At 38.0% G+C, this 15,955-nt stretch overlaps 2 protein-coding genes across 16 annotated transcripts in view; one reads left to right on the top strand and one right to left on the bottom strand.

The window, feature by feature from the left end:
- Positions 1-1,061, bottom strand: part of ABCE1 (ATP binding cassette subfamily E member 1) — a 32,151-nt gene extending 31,090 nt beyond the window's left edge. For 3 of the 4 annotated variants that reach the window (XM_072773440.1, XM_072773441.1, XM_072773438.1), the window contains exon 1: positions 900-1,061. The gene's annotated coding sequence lies outside the window, so the exon portion shown is untranslated. Of the gene's footprint in view, positions 1-464; positions 684-899 lie in introns of those variants that run through there. The other variant, XM_072773439.1, reaches the window with a different exon arrangement.
- ANAPC10 (anaphase promoting complex subunit 10) overlaps positions 775-15,955 on the top strand; it is a 261,250-nt gene continuing 246,069 nt past the window's right edge. For 5 of the 12 annotated variants that reach the window (XR_012006050.1, XR_012006049.1, XR_012006051.1 and 2 more), the window contains exons 1-2: positions 778-1,234; positions 3,769-3,895. Coding sequence is in view for 8 of the 12 variants with exons in the window: in XM_072773453.1 (XP_072629554.1) it covers positions 3,781-3,895 (115 nt within the window). In the remaining 4 variants the exon portion in view is untranslated. Of the gene's footprint in view, positions 1,235-2,288; positions 2,422-3,719; positions 3,896-15,955 lie in introns of all 12 variants that reach the window. The other 7 variants (XM_072773446.1, XM_072773450.1, XM_072773451.1 and 4 more) reach the window with 7 other exon arrangements.

The following is a 15,955-nucleotide window of genomic DNA, read 5'->3' as shown; positions in this document are numbered from 1 at the left end:
CTGTGGAGGTAAACAAAACAAAACAAGACACAAAACCAACACAACCCCCTTCACAACCTTCCCCGTTGTTTTGACAAGTATTTCTCTCTTAGGGACTTTACCACGAACACAGAGAAAACAGACTTATGTAGTTTATGGGATGTGGTAATCAGCTTTGGCCATCGTGTCTACAAGGTATGAACCGCTGCACACCTGATTTCACGCAGTTTATATAAAGGTAGGGAAAACAAGTCACTAAGAAGAAAGCGCTAAGTGCTATAAAAGCTTACAGGCGTTGAACTGGGAGATTGGGATAACCGAATACCCGCTGCTCTATAAGAAAAGCAGACCGACAACTGCCCATCATTTCTGTAAAGACGGGATAAGGATTCGACTTAATGGCGGCAAAATGCCATGACTCATTCCATAATCACAGCAGAAGCCGTGGAAGGAAAGGCCACGACTTCCTACAATCAAATACGCACGTGTGACACTATGTCCATTTTACTGGGTCAGGGTAAGGACGGGAGGAAAAGAGATGCTTTAAGTTCTCAAGTTGCCTTCCTTCTCTGTTAAGATTCAGCTCTCGGGCGAGAGCGCCGTGAAGGGGGAGCGGAGACGACGGAGACTGGATCTCTGAGATGGCATCTAAGTCCATGCCGGTAGCCCCTGGCGGGTGGCAGGCAAGAGGCGGAGGTCCAGGTCAGCCGGAGGAGACGAGCCACGCGCCTCCACGCCCTCGGTGGCGCCCGCGCTCTGGCGATTCCAGCTGTGCCTCCCGAGCCGGCTGCCACGCGCCGCTGCGTGCTCCGCCGCCGACTCCGGAGGCCTCACTAAGGACTCTCCGAGAACGTCCCTACGGTCTTTAAATCGTGTGCCACCTCGGCCAGCGGCCAACCCCTCCCGGGCTATTCACGTACCTGGAGAAAACGATCCCCTCGCGAAGGGGAGCTCAGAGGCCAAATCAGTTCTTCCTTTCACTTCTTACCCACACGGCGTGTTCCTACGGCCACCGGCCAAAATGGCGGTGCTCAGCCGCCGCCTCGCGCACGCCTTAGGGACGTAGTGCGCGCGCGCGACAGAGAGCGACAGGCGGAGCCCTGGAGTTGGTCGGGGGAGACGGCGAGAACTGACGTCATTGTGCTGCGACTCCAATTGAACGTCTCTGGGAAAGCCGGGCAGTGCTGAGTGGGAGTGGCGCGGAGCTGCAAGGTATCCTAAAAAGCTGGGTTGCGGCAAGCCGCGTCTGTAAGCTGTAAGTTCGTGGGCTTTTCACCCTTGATGTTGAGAGTGGTTCTAGCGTAAGCGGATGCGTTCTCATCTCCATCCTCAATCCCCTTTTCCACCCCCGGTCTAGGGGCCCTGGAGAGCCATTGCCATTTCTAACATTTCTAGAAGAGGTATTAGACAGGACCAACAGAGTCTGGTCCAAATACTGCTGTTGGCGGGTGATCTCTCCTTGGCCGCAGCGCATTCTTAAGAGGGTGGCCAGGAACCCAGGCTTTTCCGAGCCTCGTGTTTTAACCACTTGGTGGCGTCCAGTACCAAGTCGAGCAGTTGAATTGTGCCCCAGTGTAGACATGGGCTCCCCCACAACCCCTTTTTTGAGTTTTGGAACGTTTGACGGCAGGATGTAATAAGCCGTTTGACATTCGGCTTGTAATGGTAGTCACAGGTTTACTTATCTCATCCTAGACCTTTATTTAGCTAGCAGAAGGCAAATATTTTAGCTTACGACTGTACCTATTCATTCATTGATTTGTTCATTCAGTAAATTGCTAATTGGGCATTTAAGCCTCAGGCCTTTCTGAATTTTACAGTTTAGTGGCTCTACTATTATTTAATGAATATCGAGTGCTGTGTGGAGGAGATTAGGAAACATCTGAGATCTAAAAGGTGTCAAGGAGATGGTATACTGAACTACTGGGCCAGGTTTACAATAGTGTATAATAGTGTATATAACCATGTGCAGTATCTGTAACTTTGCAGCACCTAAGCTGTTTTATATATTGTTTCCAATTGGAGGGTTTTTTTCACGTCTGCATAGATTTACCAAAATTAACAAAAGATGTGAAAGATGAAGTAAATTTTGGGATTTATTCACTTCTGTGCTTTGAAACCATTTTCCCGACACCTTCTATGTCATATAAATGGAACTTTTGACAACTTGTGGGGAGAAGTGATTTTTCTCTGTACCACTTAATGGATTGTTTAAAATATAGACCAGACCAAAATATCATTGTGGTTTTGTTTTCGTTTCTCCCGACAATTAGTGATGTTGAGTATTTTTTTCATGTTTCTGTTGTGAGATAATCGCGTTATACCTGTCAGAATGGCTAGAATCAAAGACAAGAAATAAATGTCACCAATGGTGTTGGAGGAAAAGGAACCCTGGTGCACTGCTGGGGAGAATGCAAATTGGTGCAACCACTGTGGAAAACAGTAAGGAGGCTCTTTAAAAAATTAAAAATAGTATTACCATATAATCCAGTTATTCCACTACTGGGTAATTTACCCAAAGAAAACAAAACCACTAAAAAAGATATACGCACTCCTATATTCACTGCAGCATTATTTACCATTGCCGAGATATGGAAGCAACACAAATGTCCATCAATATATGAATAGATAAGGAAGATATGGTATATACACACCGATAGATACAACGTGCACACTACACACGATGAAATATTAGCCATAAAAAAGAATGAGGTCTTGTCATTTGCAACAACATGGATGGACCTAGAGGGTATAAGGCTAAATGAAATAAGTCTGGTGGAGAAAGACAACTACCATATGATTTCCTACTCATACATGGAATTTAAGAAACAAAACAGACTCTTAAGTATAGAGAACAAACTAGTGGTTACTAGAGGGGAAGTGGGTGAAACAGATAAAGGGGTTTAAGAGTAGAATTATTGTGGGGCACCTGGCTGGCTCAGTCAATGGAACATGGGATTCTTGATCTTGCGGTTGTGGGTTTGAGTCCCATGTTGACTGTAGACATTACTTAAAAAAACAAAAATCTTAAAAAAAAGACTTACTGTGATGAGCACTGAGAAATGTGTAGAATTGTTGAATCATTATATTGTATACCTGAAACTAATATAATACTGTATGTTAATTATACTTTAATAAAAAAATAAATTATCAAAGTAAATTTACGTTCAAAATAAAAAAATGGAAAGTAACATTTACATATTCTTGGAATAAGGATATTTCAATTTAACTTTTCTGAAGAAAAAGATTCATTTGAATTTAGAATTTTTACTCAGAGGGGAGCCTGGCTGGCTCAGTTGGTGGAACGTGCAGCTCTTGATCTCAGGGTTGTGAGTTTGAGCCCCACGTTGGGTGTAGAGATTACTTAAAAATAAAATCTTTTTTAAAAAAGAATTTTTTCTTAGGTATAAAATTGTGTAGTATTATAGAATTTTAGATCAAGTCAACCTCTATTAGAGGTAAGGAAATAAAGACCAGACATGCCCAAAGTCTAGGCTAGTTAAAGGAGAGACTGAAGTTAAAACCCTGATTCCATGCCCTTTTGGCTACTAAATTCTACTGTTTTGCATGTCTTGTTAAGTCTTAATATATTTTAGAAAAAACCCCTGAATTCCCGAGATTTTTTTTTTTATTACAGTGATTGAGTTATGTTACCTGCATTTGAGAAATAGATGATTAATATTAAGGGTATATAAGTGCTACCCTTTTACTATTAAAATTTAATTTTTTACCTTTTGTAGAAGATGCGCAGATCCCAGTATAATGTGGATATTCTTGTTTTCTACATAGTATATTTTAAAAATGACCACACCAAATAAGACACCTCCTGGTGCTGACCCTAAGCAGTTGGAAAGGACTGGAACAGTACGGGAAATTGGGTCACAAGCTGTTTGGTCACTCTCATCTTGCAAACCAGGTAAATCCAAACAAAACAAAAACATCGTTTATAATAACTACTTATAGTTACCTTGTACACTGGACTGACTTTAATTTTCTTTTTTGTTTAGATGCTTTATTTTTATTCTAAAATAAATTTGAGTTTTCACTTGTTATATGTTTCTTCCCAATTGCTTTACTAATATCCATTTCAATTTAACTGCATATTTTATAAGGTCTCTTCTTTATCCTCCTCTATATGTAAAATGAGTTAGTTATTTGGTGAGCACTTTTTTATTGGCTGTTTCTCTAGATGGGATAAATGGATGATACATTCTTTTGAGTGATTGCGTATTCCTAGATAACTTCATTTTACTCTTGTTTGGGATAGAATTTTTGAGTGGCAGTCCTTTTCTCAAAATTTATGGATGCTATTTCACCATTTCCTTTTTTGTTACAAATAAGAAGGCCTATGCTTGTCTCTCCTTTTTTTCTAAGTGACTTGTTCTTTCTCTCTGGAAAGCATTTAAACTTTTTCTATTCTTAAAGTTCAAGACTTTTGCCAGGATATGCCACGATACACGTGTATCTTTTCTCATCTGTCTAATTTATAATTTGATGGCCACTTTCAATCTGTAGACTTAAGCTCAGAGAAAGTTTTTTAGCTTGAGGAACTTTTATTATCATGTTACTGGTTTAATAGTCACTTTTATTTGGAATCTTGTTATTTACACATTAAGACTGCTGTAGCAGTATTCCCAACCAAGTTTCTTGTTTCCCCTTAAGATTCATTTCTCTTCTTTCATAAGTGATTTTTGAGATCTAATTTATTTGCAATAAAACTTATCCTTTTTAGGTATGTAGTTTTATGAATTTTAACAAATGCATATGATCATATAAGCACCATTACAATCAAATATAGAATATTTCCTTTATCCAAAGAAATTTCTTCATGCCTCTTTGTAGTCAGTCTTCTGCCTCCTTCTCATCTCCTAACAACTTTTTTTTTTTTTTTTTAAGATTTTATGTATTTATTAGAGAGAGACAGAGAGCATGTGAGCAGGGAAAGGGGCAGAGGGAGAAGCAGACTCCCCACTGAGCAGGGAGCCCAATATGGGACTCGATTCCAAGACCCTACAATCATGACCTAAGCCAAAGGCAGACACTTAACTGAGCCACCCAGGCGCCCTCCTGACAACCTTTGATCTGTTTTGTATTCCTTTGTTATGCCTTTCCCAGAGTATAATACATCATACTGTACATAGCTTTTTGGGTCTGGCTTTTTCTCTTAGTATTAGTGATTTTTTTTTTTTTCATGTTGTTACATATGTCAGTAGTTTGTTCTTTTTTATTGCTGATTACTATTCCACTGTATGGATATACCATAGTTTCTCTATTCACCAGTTAATGGACATTTAGATTGTGGTAGCCAGCTTCCAAAATGGTCCCAGTGATTCCTTGTCTCCTGGTATTTTTACCCTTCTGTTGATCTCTTGCACTGTCGGGATTGGTATCTGGGACTTTTGGCAGAAGTGATAGTATGTTACTTCTGAGACTAGATTGATAAAAGACAGGGTGACTGCCTTGTTCTCATTTTGATCACTCACGGGGGGAAGCCAACTGCTATTTTGTGAAGAAACAAGGAACCCTGTGGAGAGGTTTGTGTGGCAAGAGACTCTGGCCTCCTGACAGCAGCTAGGTAAATACTTAGGAGTAAAATTCTGTAGAATTTGTAGGAGTAGAATTTGTTTTTATTTCTTCCTTCCCAATCTGTACCTTTTATTTCCTTTCACTATCTTACTCTATTAGGTAAGACTTCCAATATGATGTTGCATGGGAGTGGTGAGGAGGGACTTCCTTCTTATTCCTGGTCTCAATGGGAGGGCTCTTAGGGTCTCACAATTAAATATGGTGTTAGCTGTTGTTTTTTTCCATGGATATTTACAATTGAGGAAGTTTCTTTTTATTATTAGTTTGCTAATAGATTTCATACTGAATGGGTGTTGGATTTTGTCAGATGCTTTCTCTAGATCTATTGATCATATATGTATATTTTTTCCTCTTTAGCCTGTTGATCTGGTGAATAACATTAATTAATTTTGGAATGTTGGACCAGCTTTGCATGCCTGTTGTGTCATACATTGTACTTCTATCACTTTTGGATCTGTCAGTCAACTATCATTAAATGATTATCATTTTATATATAAAGAGTGAATGACTATGCTTTATTAATGAGATGAGAAGGTTGTTTAACCTTTGCTTCCATAATCAGGTATTTTTCATTTCCAGGCAGCAGATAGTTGCTGAAGTCTATAATGTTGTTAGAGAATAAAAGATAAAAAAGACAGAATCCTTGCTATTAAGGAGTTCACAATCTAGTGGAGGACTTACAGCTTTAAACTAGTCATTATTATACAGTATAATAATTCATGACTTTTATTTAGTGCTTACTAAATTACAGGTCCTGTTCTAAGTACTTTACATGTGTATGCAGTATGGACTATTATTTTTATCATTTTCTAAATGAGAAAACTGTAGTAGAGAAAGATGAAGTATTTTGGCAATGATGTTGTGATTCCAGGCGGTCAGGTTCCATGGGCTCAGGTCAGTAGTGGCCTGGGGGAAAGTGACTGATTCTGCCTTAATCAAGGAAGGCTTCATGGAGATGCTTCTGTTTCATCACGGAACAAGAAAAGGGCTGAGTAAGGACATAAAGGCAAGAGGAACAGTATACGCAAAGGTATACAGCTTGGACAAAACATAGCTCATTCAAAAATTATAAGTAAAACTAAAACAGAGGGAAGTGGCATAGGTGAAGCTAGCTAGTTAAGTAGAGGCCTGATCATGGAGGGCTTTGTTAAACAGTTGATACTTTATGGTACAGAGCCCTGAAAAATTTTAAGTAGCAGAATAAAACAATCAGTGTTTGTTCACATTTGAGAAATATAGAGGATGGATTGAAGTGAAGCAAGGTTAGAGGCTAAAGAAATCATTCGGAGGACATGCAATAATTCAGGTGAGAAGTGTTATAAGGAAGTCTTTTAATAAACTTTCAAAATGTTAATAAGTTTGTTGGAGGTACAAATTTCCTTGCCTGCCACATGTGGTAGGTCGTATAGAGCTTTCAAAATTATTTTTTCATCTTTGGAAATACTGGTTCAATATTTCACTCAGATTAAAGTTGGAATGTATTTAGTAGATTCAGCTTAGTTGAAGACACATCACAAAACAATTCCACAATTCAGCACAATTGTCAGTCTCTGTCCAAGAGACTGGAAAAGCTAAAGGTCAGATTTGTGTGACTGCTAGCATTATTAACAGAGTCTTATTATAATAACTTAATCATTTTAATTTCATAAGCACTAAATTCATATCATGTTGGGAAACAGAATTAGGGGAAAAATAGGTATATCTTCTGTGTTTGATGCACTTTCGATACTTTGTAAGCCAACAAAAATAAGGATTTAGTGAGGCTGTATTTTGTGAACATCTGATCTGTGATATATTTTCCATTCAGGATAAAGAAGATGTGGTCTATGTATACAATGGAATATTACTCAGCCATTAGAAACGACAAATACCCACCATTTGCTTCGATGTGGATGGAACTGGAGGATATTATGCTGAGTGAAATAAGTCAATCGGAGAAGGACAAACATATGGTCTCAGTCATTTGGGGAATATAAGAAATAGTGAGAGGGAATAAAAGGGAAAGGAGAGAGGATGAGTGGGAAATAGCAGTGAGGGTGACAGAACATGAGAGACTCCCAACTCTGGGAAACGAACAAGGGGTAGTGGAAAGGGAGGTGGGCGGGGGTTTGCAGTGACTGGATGACAGGCACTGAGGGGGGCACTTGATGGGATGAGCACTGGGTGATATGCTATATGTTGGCAAATTGAACTCCAATAAAAAAAAAGAAAAAAATATAATAAAAAATATTTTCCATTTAATTCATATCTTTTACCAAGACATTGCTTTTATGAATTGATTTTGAGAAGCATAGTTCTGTTCTTCTTAAAAAAAAAATCACTAAATTTTAATTTTTTTAAGTCCATACCATAATTGACAATTGTGATCATTGAGTTTCTAGTTGAATAGCAATATGTGGTTTGGAGAAAATAAAAGAGCAATATAATAAATAGACCAAGAAAGGCTTCTCTTGGAAAATTAAATTTGTGCTGAGATATAAATATTAAGAAGAATACATTGTGCAAAGATATCAGAACCTTGCTGACACAGGAAATAGTTCAAAGGCTGCTCTGAGCTAAATGGTTTGCATGTTTGAGGTTTAGAAAGAAGTCTAGTATAGCTAGAGGATGGTGGGTAAGGAGGAGAAGTGGAGGAAGAAGATGAGGTTGGAGACATAATTAGACATGGGCCAAATTATGAATTCTGGTAGAATCTGAAGTACAGCTTGGATCTGAAGTACAGGGTCCCACTGGCAATGTTAAGCAGGAAAGTGAGATGATCTGATACAGAGTTTTTTTAAAAAATCCACTATGGCCACTGAGAATGATTGGTAAAAGAGTAATAGTGTAGACCAGAGGGGGAAAGGCTAGTACAGTAATTTGTGTCACATGGTATTGATTTGGAATAGGCTGATGGTCATTGATACGAAGAGAGATGATGGCTTTGGGATGTATTTTTAGAGATGGTAAAATCATGACTTACTAAAGGAAAGGAAAGATTCAAAGTGACTCTTAGGTGTCTGATTGAATAACTCGGTGTTATTCCCTAAGTTGAGAAAGTGAGGTGGGGGAAATAAATGGGTTTGGGTAAGAAAAAAAAAGGTATGATTCAGACACATTAGTTTTGAGATCAGCATTCTAGTGAGGTGTTTATTAAGCAATTGAGTAGAGAAACTTGGAGCTTTGGGGAAATGTCTGGGTTGGAGACCCAAATTTCAGGGTTGTCTGTACACTGATGGTATTCTAAGCCTCCACTAGGGAGAGATTGTATTTAGAAAAAAAGAGTAAAGCTTCAGGGCACTTGAAGATACAGACAGCTGGCAGAGCAGCAGGAGTAAGAATCAGTACACGGCACTGAGGAGAAGTAGCTGCTGAACTAGTGGAAAACCAGGAGAGCAGAAGATCAAGGGTAGAAGCCAAGAGAGGACAATGTGACGAGAAGTTAGTTAATTCATCCCTTTTCTTTCCTTTTTCTTAAATTGAAGTATTTTTGACCTACAATGCTATGTTAGTTTCAGGTGTACACCATAATCATCCGATACTCAACTCAGAAGTTGTAGTTTCCGCCTGTCACGGTGCAATGGTGTTACAATATTATTGACTACATTTCCTATGCTTTACTTTAATGTCCATGATTTATTTTATAACTAGAAAGTTGTACCTCTTAATCTCCTTCACCTGTTTTGCCCCTCTTTCAGCACTCTCCTCTCCGCTGGCAATCAGCAATTCTCTGTATTTATATTCTGGTTTGTGCACTTATTTTATTATTAGATTTATAAGTGAGGTTGTATGGTATTTTTCATTCTATATCTGACTTATTTCACTTAGCATAATATCCTCTAGGTCCATCCATCAAAAAGAATGAGATCTTGCCATTCACGACAACTTGGATGTCCCCTTTATTTTTGCTTTTGTTTCCCTTGCCTGAACAGACATATCTAGAAAAATGTTGCTGAGGCCAATTGTCTGAGAGATTACTGCCTATGTTTTCTTTTGGGAAGTTACAGTTCTAGGTCTTACATTTAAATCTTTAACCATTTTGAGTTTATTTTTGTAGATGGTGTAAGAAAGTGGTCCAGATTTATTCTTTTTCACGTAGCCATCCAGTTTTCCAAAAGCCATTTATTGAAGATACTATCTTTACCCTATTGTATATTCTTGCCTCTTTTGTCATAGATTGATTAGCCATATGAGTGTGGGTTTATTTCTCAGCTCTCTATCTGTTCCATTGATCTGTATGCCTGGTTTTGTGCCAGTACAATGCTGTTTTGATTACTATAGCTTTGTATCGTAACTTGAAATCTGGGATTGAGATATGATCAGCTTTGTTCTTTCTCAAGATTGCTTTGGCCATTCAGGTTCTTTTGTGATTTTTTTTTTTTAAAGATTTTATTTATTTATTCACGAGAGACACACAGAGAGAGAGGCAGAGACACAGGCAGAGGGAGAAGCAGGCTCCATGCAGGGAGCCTGATGTGGGCCTCGATCCGGGGTCTCCAGGATCACACCCTGGGCTGAAGGCGGTGCTAAACTGCTGAGCCACCAGGGCTGCCCTCTTTTGTGATTTCATACAAATTTTAAGATTATTTGTTCTAGTTGTGAAAAATATTATTAGTTTTTTGATAGGAATTACACTGACTGTGTAGATTGCTTTGGGAAGTATGGACATTTTAACAATATTAATTTTTCCAATCTGTGAACATGATATATTTTTCTATTTGCTTCTATCATTTTCAGTTTCTTTTATTAATATCTTACCGTTTTCAGATTACAGGTCTTTTACGTTTTGATTAAATTTATTTCTAGGTATTTTATTCTTTTTCATATAACTGGATTATTTTTTCTTTTTTTTTAGATTTATTTATTTATTTATTTATTTTTTATTTTAGAGAAGCATAAGTGAGAGGGGCAGAGGGAGAGGAAGAGAGAATCTCAATCAGACAGAGCCTGAGGCTTGATCTCATCACCCTGAGATCTTGAACTGAGCCAAAGCCAAGCATCTCTTGCTTAATTGCCTATGCCACTCAGGCGGCCCTGGATTATTTTCTTAATTCCTCTTTCTGCTACTTTGTTATTAGTGTATAGGAAGGCAACAGATTTGTTTACTAATTTTACATCCTGCAACTTTACTGAAATCTTTTATTAGGTCTAATAGTTTTTGGCAGAGTCTTTAAGGTTTTCTATATATACCATCATGTCATCTTTGAAGGGTGAGAGTTTTACTTCTTCCTCACCAGTTTTTGGGATGCCTTTTATTTCTTTTTCTTATTTGGTTGATGCAACTAGGACTTCAGTATTACATTGAATAAAGTGAGTGTGGACATCCTTGTCTTGTTCTTGGTCTTAGAGGAAAAGTTTTCAGTTTTTTACCATTGAATATGATGTTAGCTACCGGTTTTTCATATATAGCCTTTATTATGTTGAAGTATGTTCCCTGTAAACTCACTTTGTTGAGAGTTTTTATCATGAATGGACGTTTTACTTCGTCAATTGCTTTTTCTTCATTTATTGAGCTGATTATTTATTTTATCCATTTTGTTAATGTGGTATATCATGTTGATTGATTTGTGGATATTAAACCATCCTTGTATCCCTGCAGTAAATCTCAGTTCATTGTGGTTAATGATCCTTTTAATGTATTGTTGAATTCCATTTGCTAAAATTTTGTTGAGGATTTTTGCATCAGTATTCATCAGGGATATTGGCCCATAATTGTGTGTGTGTGTGTGTGTGTGTGTGTGTGTGTGTATGTAGTGTTTTTGTCTGGTTTCAGTGTAATGCTGGCCTTTCATTACTTGTCATAAGTATATTCAGATTTTCTATTTCCTCCTGATTCAGTCTCAGAAGATTATATGTTTTTAGAAATTTTATCTATTTCTTCCAGGTTGTCCAATTTGTTAGCATATAATTTTTAATAGTAGTTTCTTATAATCCTTTATATTTCTGTGATATATGTTTTTAGAAATTTTATCTATTTCTTCCAGGTTGTCCAGTTTGTTGGCATATAATTTTTAATAGTAGTTTCTTATAATCCTTTCTATTTCTGTGGTATCCGTTGTTACTTCTTTCATTTCTGGTTTTATTTGAGTCCTCTTTCTCTCTCTTTTTTAAAAGAATTATTTATTTTAGAGAGAGAGAGAGTGAGGGGGGCACTTGGCGGGATGAGCACTGGGTGTTATGCTATATGTTGGCAAATTGAACTCCAATAAAAAAAATTAAAAAAAAAGAGAGAGAGTGCATGAGTGGGAGGAGGGGCAGAGAGAGAGGCAGAGACAGAATCCCAAGCAGACTCCCCACTGAGTGTGAAGCCTGATGTGGGGCTTGATCCCATGACCTGTGAGATCTTGACTTGAGCTGAAATCACAAGTCAAATGCTTAACTGAGCCACCTAGGGCACCCCCTTTTGATGAGCCTTACTAAATGTCAATTTTGTTTATCTTTTTAGAGAAACAGCTCTTAGTTTTATTAATCTTTGTGGTTTTTTTAAAGTATATTTCATTTATTTCTGCTCTGCTCTTTATTATTTTTTTCCTTCTACTAACTTTATTGTTCTTTTTAAATTTCCTTTAAGTTTAACTTTAGCTATTTGAGACTTTTCGTGTTTCTTGAGGCAAGCCTGTATCTCTATAAAGGTCCCTTTTAGAACTGCTGTTGCTGCGTCTCACATATTTTGAACTACTATGTTTCCATTTTCATTTGTCTCTAGGTATATTTTGGTTTCCTCTCTGATTTCTTTTTTGACTTATTGGTGGTTTAGTAGCATGTTGCTTAGCCTTCACTTTTTTTTTTTTTTAAGATTTTATTTATTTATTCATGAGGGACATAGAAAGGAGGCAGAGACACAGGCAGAGGGAGAAGCAGGCTCCCTATAGGGAGCCTGATGTGGGACTCAATCTCAGAACTCCAGGATCACGACCTGAGCTGAAGGCAGATGCTCAACCACTGAGCCACCCAGGTGGCCCTAGCCTTCATATGTTTGTGGGGTTTTTTTCTTCATCTCTTTGTTATAGCATTTAACACTTTATATTGTAATTTATCTACTTAAGTCCCTCAGTGCTGGCCAGTAGAACATTGGGACTGTACAGTGAGGTAGCTGCTAGCTAGGTGTAGCTATTGAGTACTTTTAAATGTGACTAATGTTACTGAGGAATCAAATTTTAAATTTTATTTATTTTTAATTAGTCTAAATGTAAATAGCATAGATTATGTATTAGATAGATGAACTCCTCCACAGAGACCGTGTGTTCTCTATCTTTGTGTCTTCAGAGTCAAGATATATGCCCTAATTATACTAGTGCCTTAGCAAATGTGAAGGGTTTTGTGTTAAAAGATATGCTTGTTGGGATGCCTGGTTGGCTCAGTGGTTGAGCATCTGCCTTTGGCTCAGGGTGTGATCCTGGAGTTCCGGGATCGAGACCCACATCAGGCTCCTTGCAGGGAGCCTACTTCTCCCTCTGCCTGTGTCTCTGCCTCTCTCTGTGTGTCTCTCATGAATAAATAAATAAACTTTTTTAAAAGATTTTTTAAAAATTTATTCATTTGAGACAGAGAGAGAGAGCACACGCACATGAGCAGGGGGAGAGGCAGAGGCAGAGGCAGAGGGAGAAGCAGGCTACCTGCTCAGCCAGGAGCCTGACATGGGGCTTGATCTCAGGACCTGGAGATCACGACCTGAGGTGAAGGCAGATGCTTAATCATCCAAGCCACCCAGGTGCCCCAATAAATAAACTCTTAAAAAAAAAAAAAAAGGTATGTTTGCTTTAGAAGTAAAAAAGTAAAACAGGATGATGGCTGTTTTACTCCTAAGGGCAATCTAAGCTGGGCTAGTTAAATGTATCTCCTCTACTGATGTTGTGTTAGTCAGCTCTTGCTGCACTAATGGTGTATAACAAACAACCATTATCTCTCAGTGGCATATTATAACAAAACTTATTTCTTGTTTGGCTGTGGCTTGGCTCTAGTTTAGGAGTTGGGCCCAGGCTTGCTCCATGTGTTCAGGCATGATGTGTTACTGGGGTGCCAATATTTAAAAGGCCAAAGAAGACCTGCAGGCACACTTAAAACCTCTGTTTGGGGGTGCCAGGGTGACTTGATCAATTGAGTGTTTGGCTCTTGGTTTCAGCTCAAGTCATGATCTCAGGGCCCTGGGTTGAGCCCTGCTTTGGGCTCCAAGCTTGGTTTGGAGTCTCCTTGTCCCTCTCTTCCCCTCTCCTCCTCCCTCAACTCATTCTCTCTGTCTCCCCCCCCCCTTCTTTTTCTCTTAAATAAATAAATAAATAGAATCTTTAAAATTAAATTAAACCCCATGTGTCATATTCATTTACATTTTGTTGACCAAAACAAGTCATGATTAAGCTCCAATATAACTGGAGTGCAGAATATTTTCTTCCCTTGGAGGATGGGTAGAGAAGAATGGATATTTATTAAACAGTAACCATAGGTGAATGCTGGTTTTCTTTTCCTTAGAGCAATAGTTCTCACCTGGGGATGATTTTGCCTCAAAGGAGACATCTGGTAATGTCTGCAGAGGTTTTTTGATATAACTGCTGGCATGGGGAGGATTGTGACTGGCAACTGGCAGATAGAGGCCAGAGATGCTGCTAAATATCCTGTAATGCATAGGACACCCCCTGCCCCCAAAAGAATTATCCAGTGCACACTATCACTAGTGCTTAGGTTGAGAAGACTTTCCATTAAATAGTAGTTCTAAAATTTTAGGATGCATCAGCATTACCTATAGGATTTATTAAAATACAGATTCTCAGAGGAGTTAACTCTGGAAGCTTCTGACATAGTAGGTCTAGAATTCCTAACAAGTTCCCAGATGACAATGATACTGCTGATCCGGGGACCATAAGGCGAGAACCACTTCCTTAAGAATCAGTCATTATCTACATTTTTTTAAATATCATTTGTGTGCATTATCATGGGACCTGTTAAAGCACTTATCACAGATCTGTCTTGTAGTTCTTTTGTTTGGACTAAAGGAATTGAGGTATAATACTGAGTGGGAAGCTTTGGAAAAGAAGCTTACTCTATGAGTCATGGCATTGGCACATAAACAGATGTTTATAAAATGTTCTGTTTGTGAGACATATTTTGAAGAAGTAGAAGCTGATAATCATACTTAGCACTCCAGAGGTGCTAAGACTGGTCATTGACGAGATTGCAGAGATTGCACCTCCTTAGTTGTATTGCTATAGTTTCACAAGCAGTATCTTAGAAAAAAACTTAAAATGATTATCTTGAGTTACAGGACATCTCTTATTCTTGTAAGTTTTTTGTTTAGTTTTTATTTTGCTTGTTAAGAACAAACACCATTTTTTGAAATTCTTTGAGCTCACACACATAAAATTGTTAAATGAAGAGAAAGAAAAACTAGACAAATAGCTAGTTATAATAGTCACAGTAGTTACATAGCTAGTTACAATAGTAAGTGACAAAAGTCTTTTAATCAATAGAATATTTAGTTGTGAAGTTCTTTTTTTTTTTTTTTTTTTTTTTTTTTTTTAGAGAGAGAGAGAGAGAGAGAGAGAGAGAGACACAGGCAGAGGGAGAAGCGGGCTCCATGCAGGGAGCCCGATGTGGGATTCGATCCCGGGTCTCCAGGATCGCGCCCTGGGCCAAAGGCAGGCGCCAAACCGCTGCGCCACCCAGGGATCCCAGTTGTGAAGTTCTTAATTATCTTCTTTTAGCAAACTCATAAACTGGTAAGAAGAAAAAGGGATTTAAAACTTAAGAACTCTTTATATTGGTGGCAAAACAACTTTTTATCTTATAACTTGCAGAAATAAATATTCTGGATTAGCCTTCGAATAATGTATAAAGAAAGAATAGCAGCCTAGTCGAAGTACTGTCCAATAGAAGTATAATGCAAGTGGCATGTGTAACTAAAATTTTTGTAGTAGATACATTAAAAAGGATAAATTGGTTAAATTAATTATAATAATATGTTTTTAATCCAAATAAGTAGACTTATTATTAATGAAATATTTTGGATTTCTTACTAGTCTTCAAAAACCAATATGTATAGCAAATCTCAAGTTGAACTAGCCTTATTTCAAGTGTTCAGTAGCCACATATGGCTAGTAGCTGCCATATTGTACAGCACAGATCTAAGAGTTACAGAGTGAGTAATGGAGAGCTCAGTTTTTGTATTTTAAGATTTTCTTTGGGGCAATAGAAAGCTGTTTTTTGAGCATATATCTTGGTCACTGTCTGAATTCAGACTATCATCATTTGTCCCTTCCTGGCACTGAAGAACCTGTCTAAAGGTCTTAATCTGATTATTGCCTAATCATATGACTTCCCTACTAAAAATTCTTCAGTAGGTTGTCATATTTTTCAAGGTAATTTATACTTCGTATCTTAGTGCACTAGAGTCTATATGATATGACTCCTTTCATATGTC

The sequence above is a fragment of the Canis lupus genome, chromosome 13 (assembly GCF_048164855.1).
Source record: "Canis lupus baileyi chromosome 13, mCanLup2.hap1, whole genome shotgun sequence".
NCBI lineage: Eukaryota > Metazoa > Chordata > Mammalia > Carnivora > Canidae > Canis > Canis lupus.
This window is presented reverse-complemented; position numbering and strand designations above follow the sequence as displayed.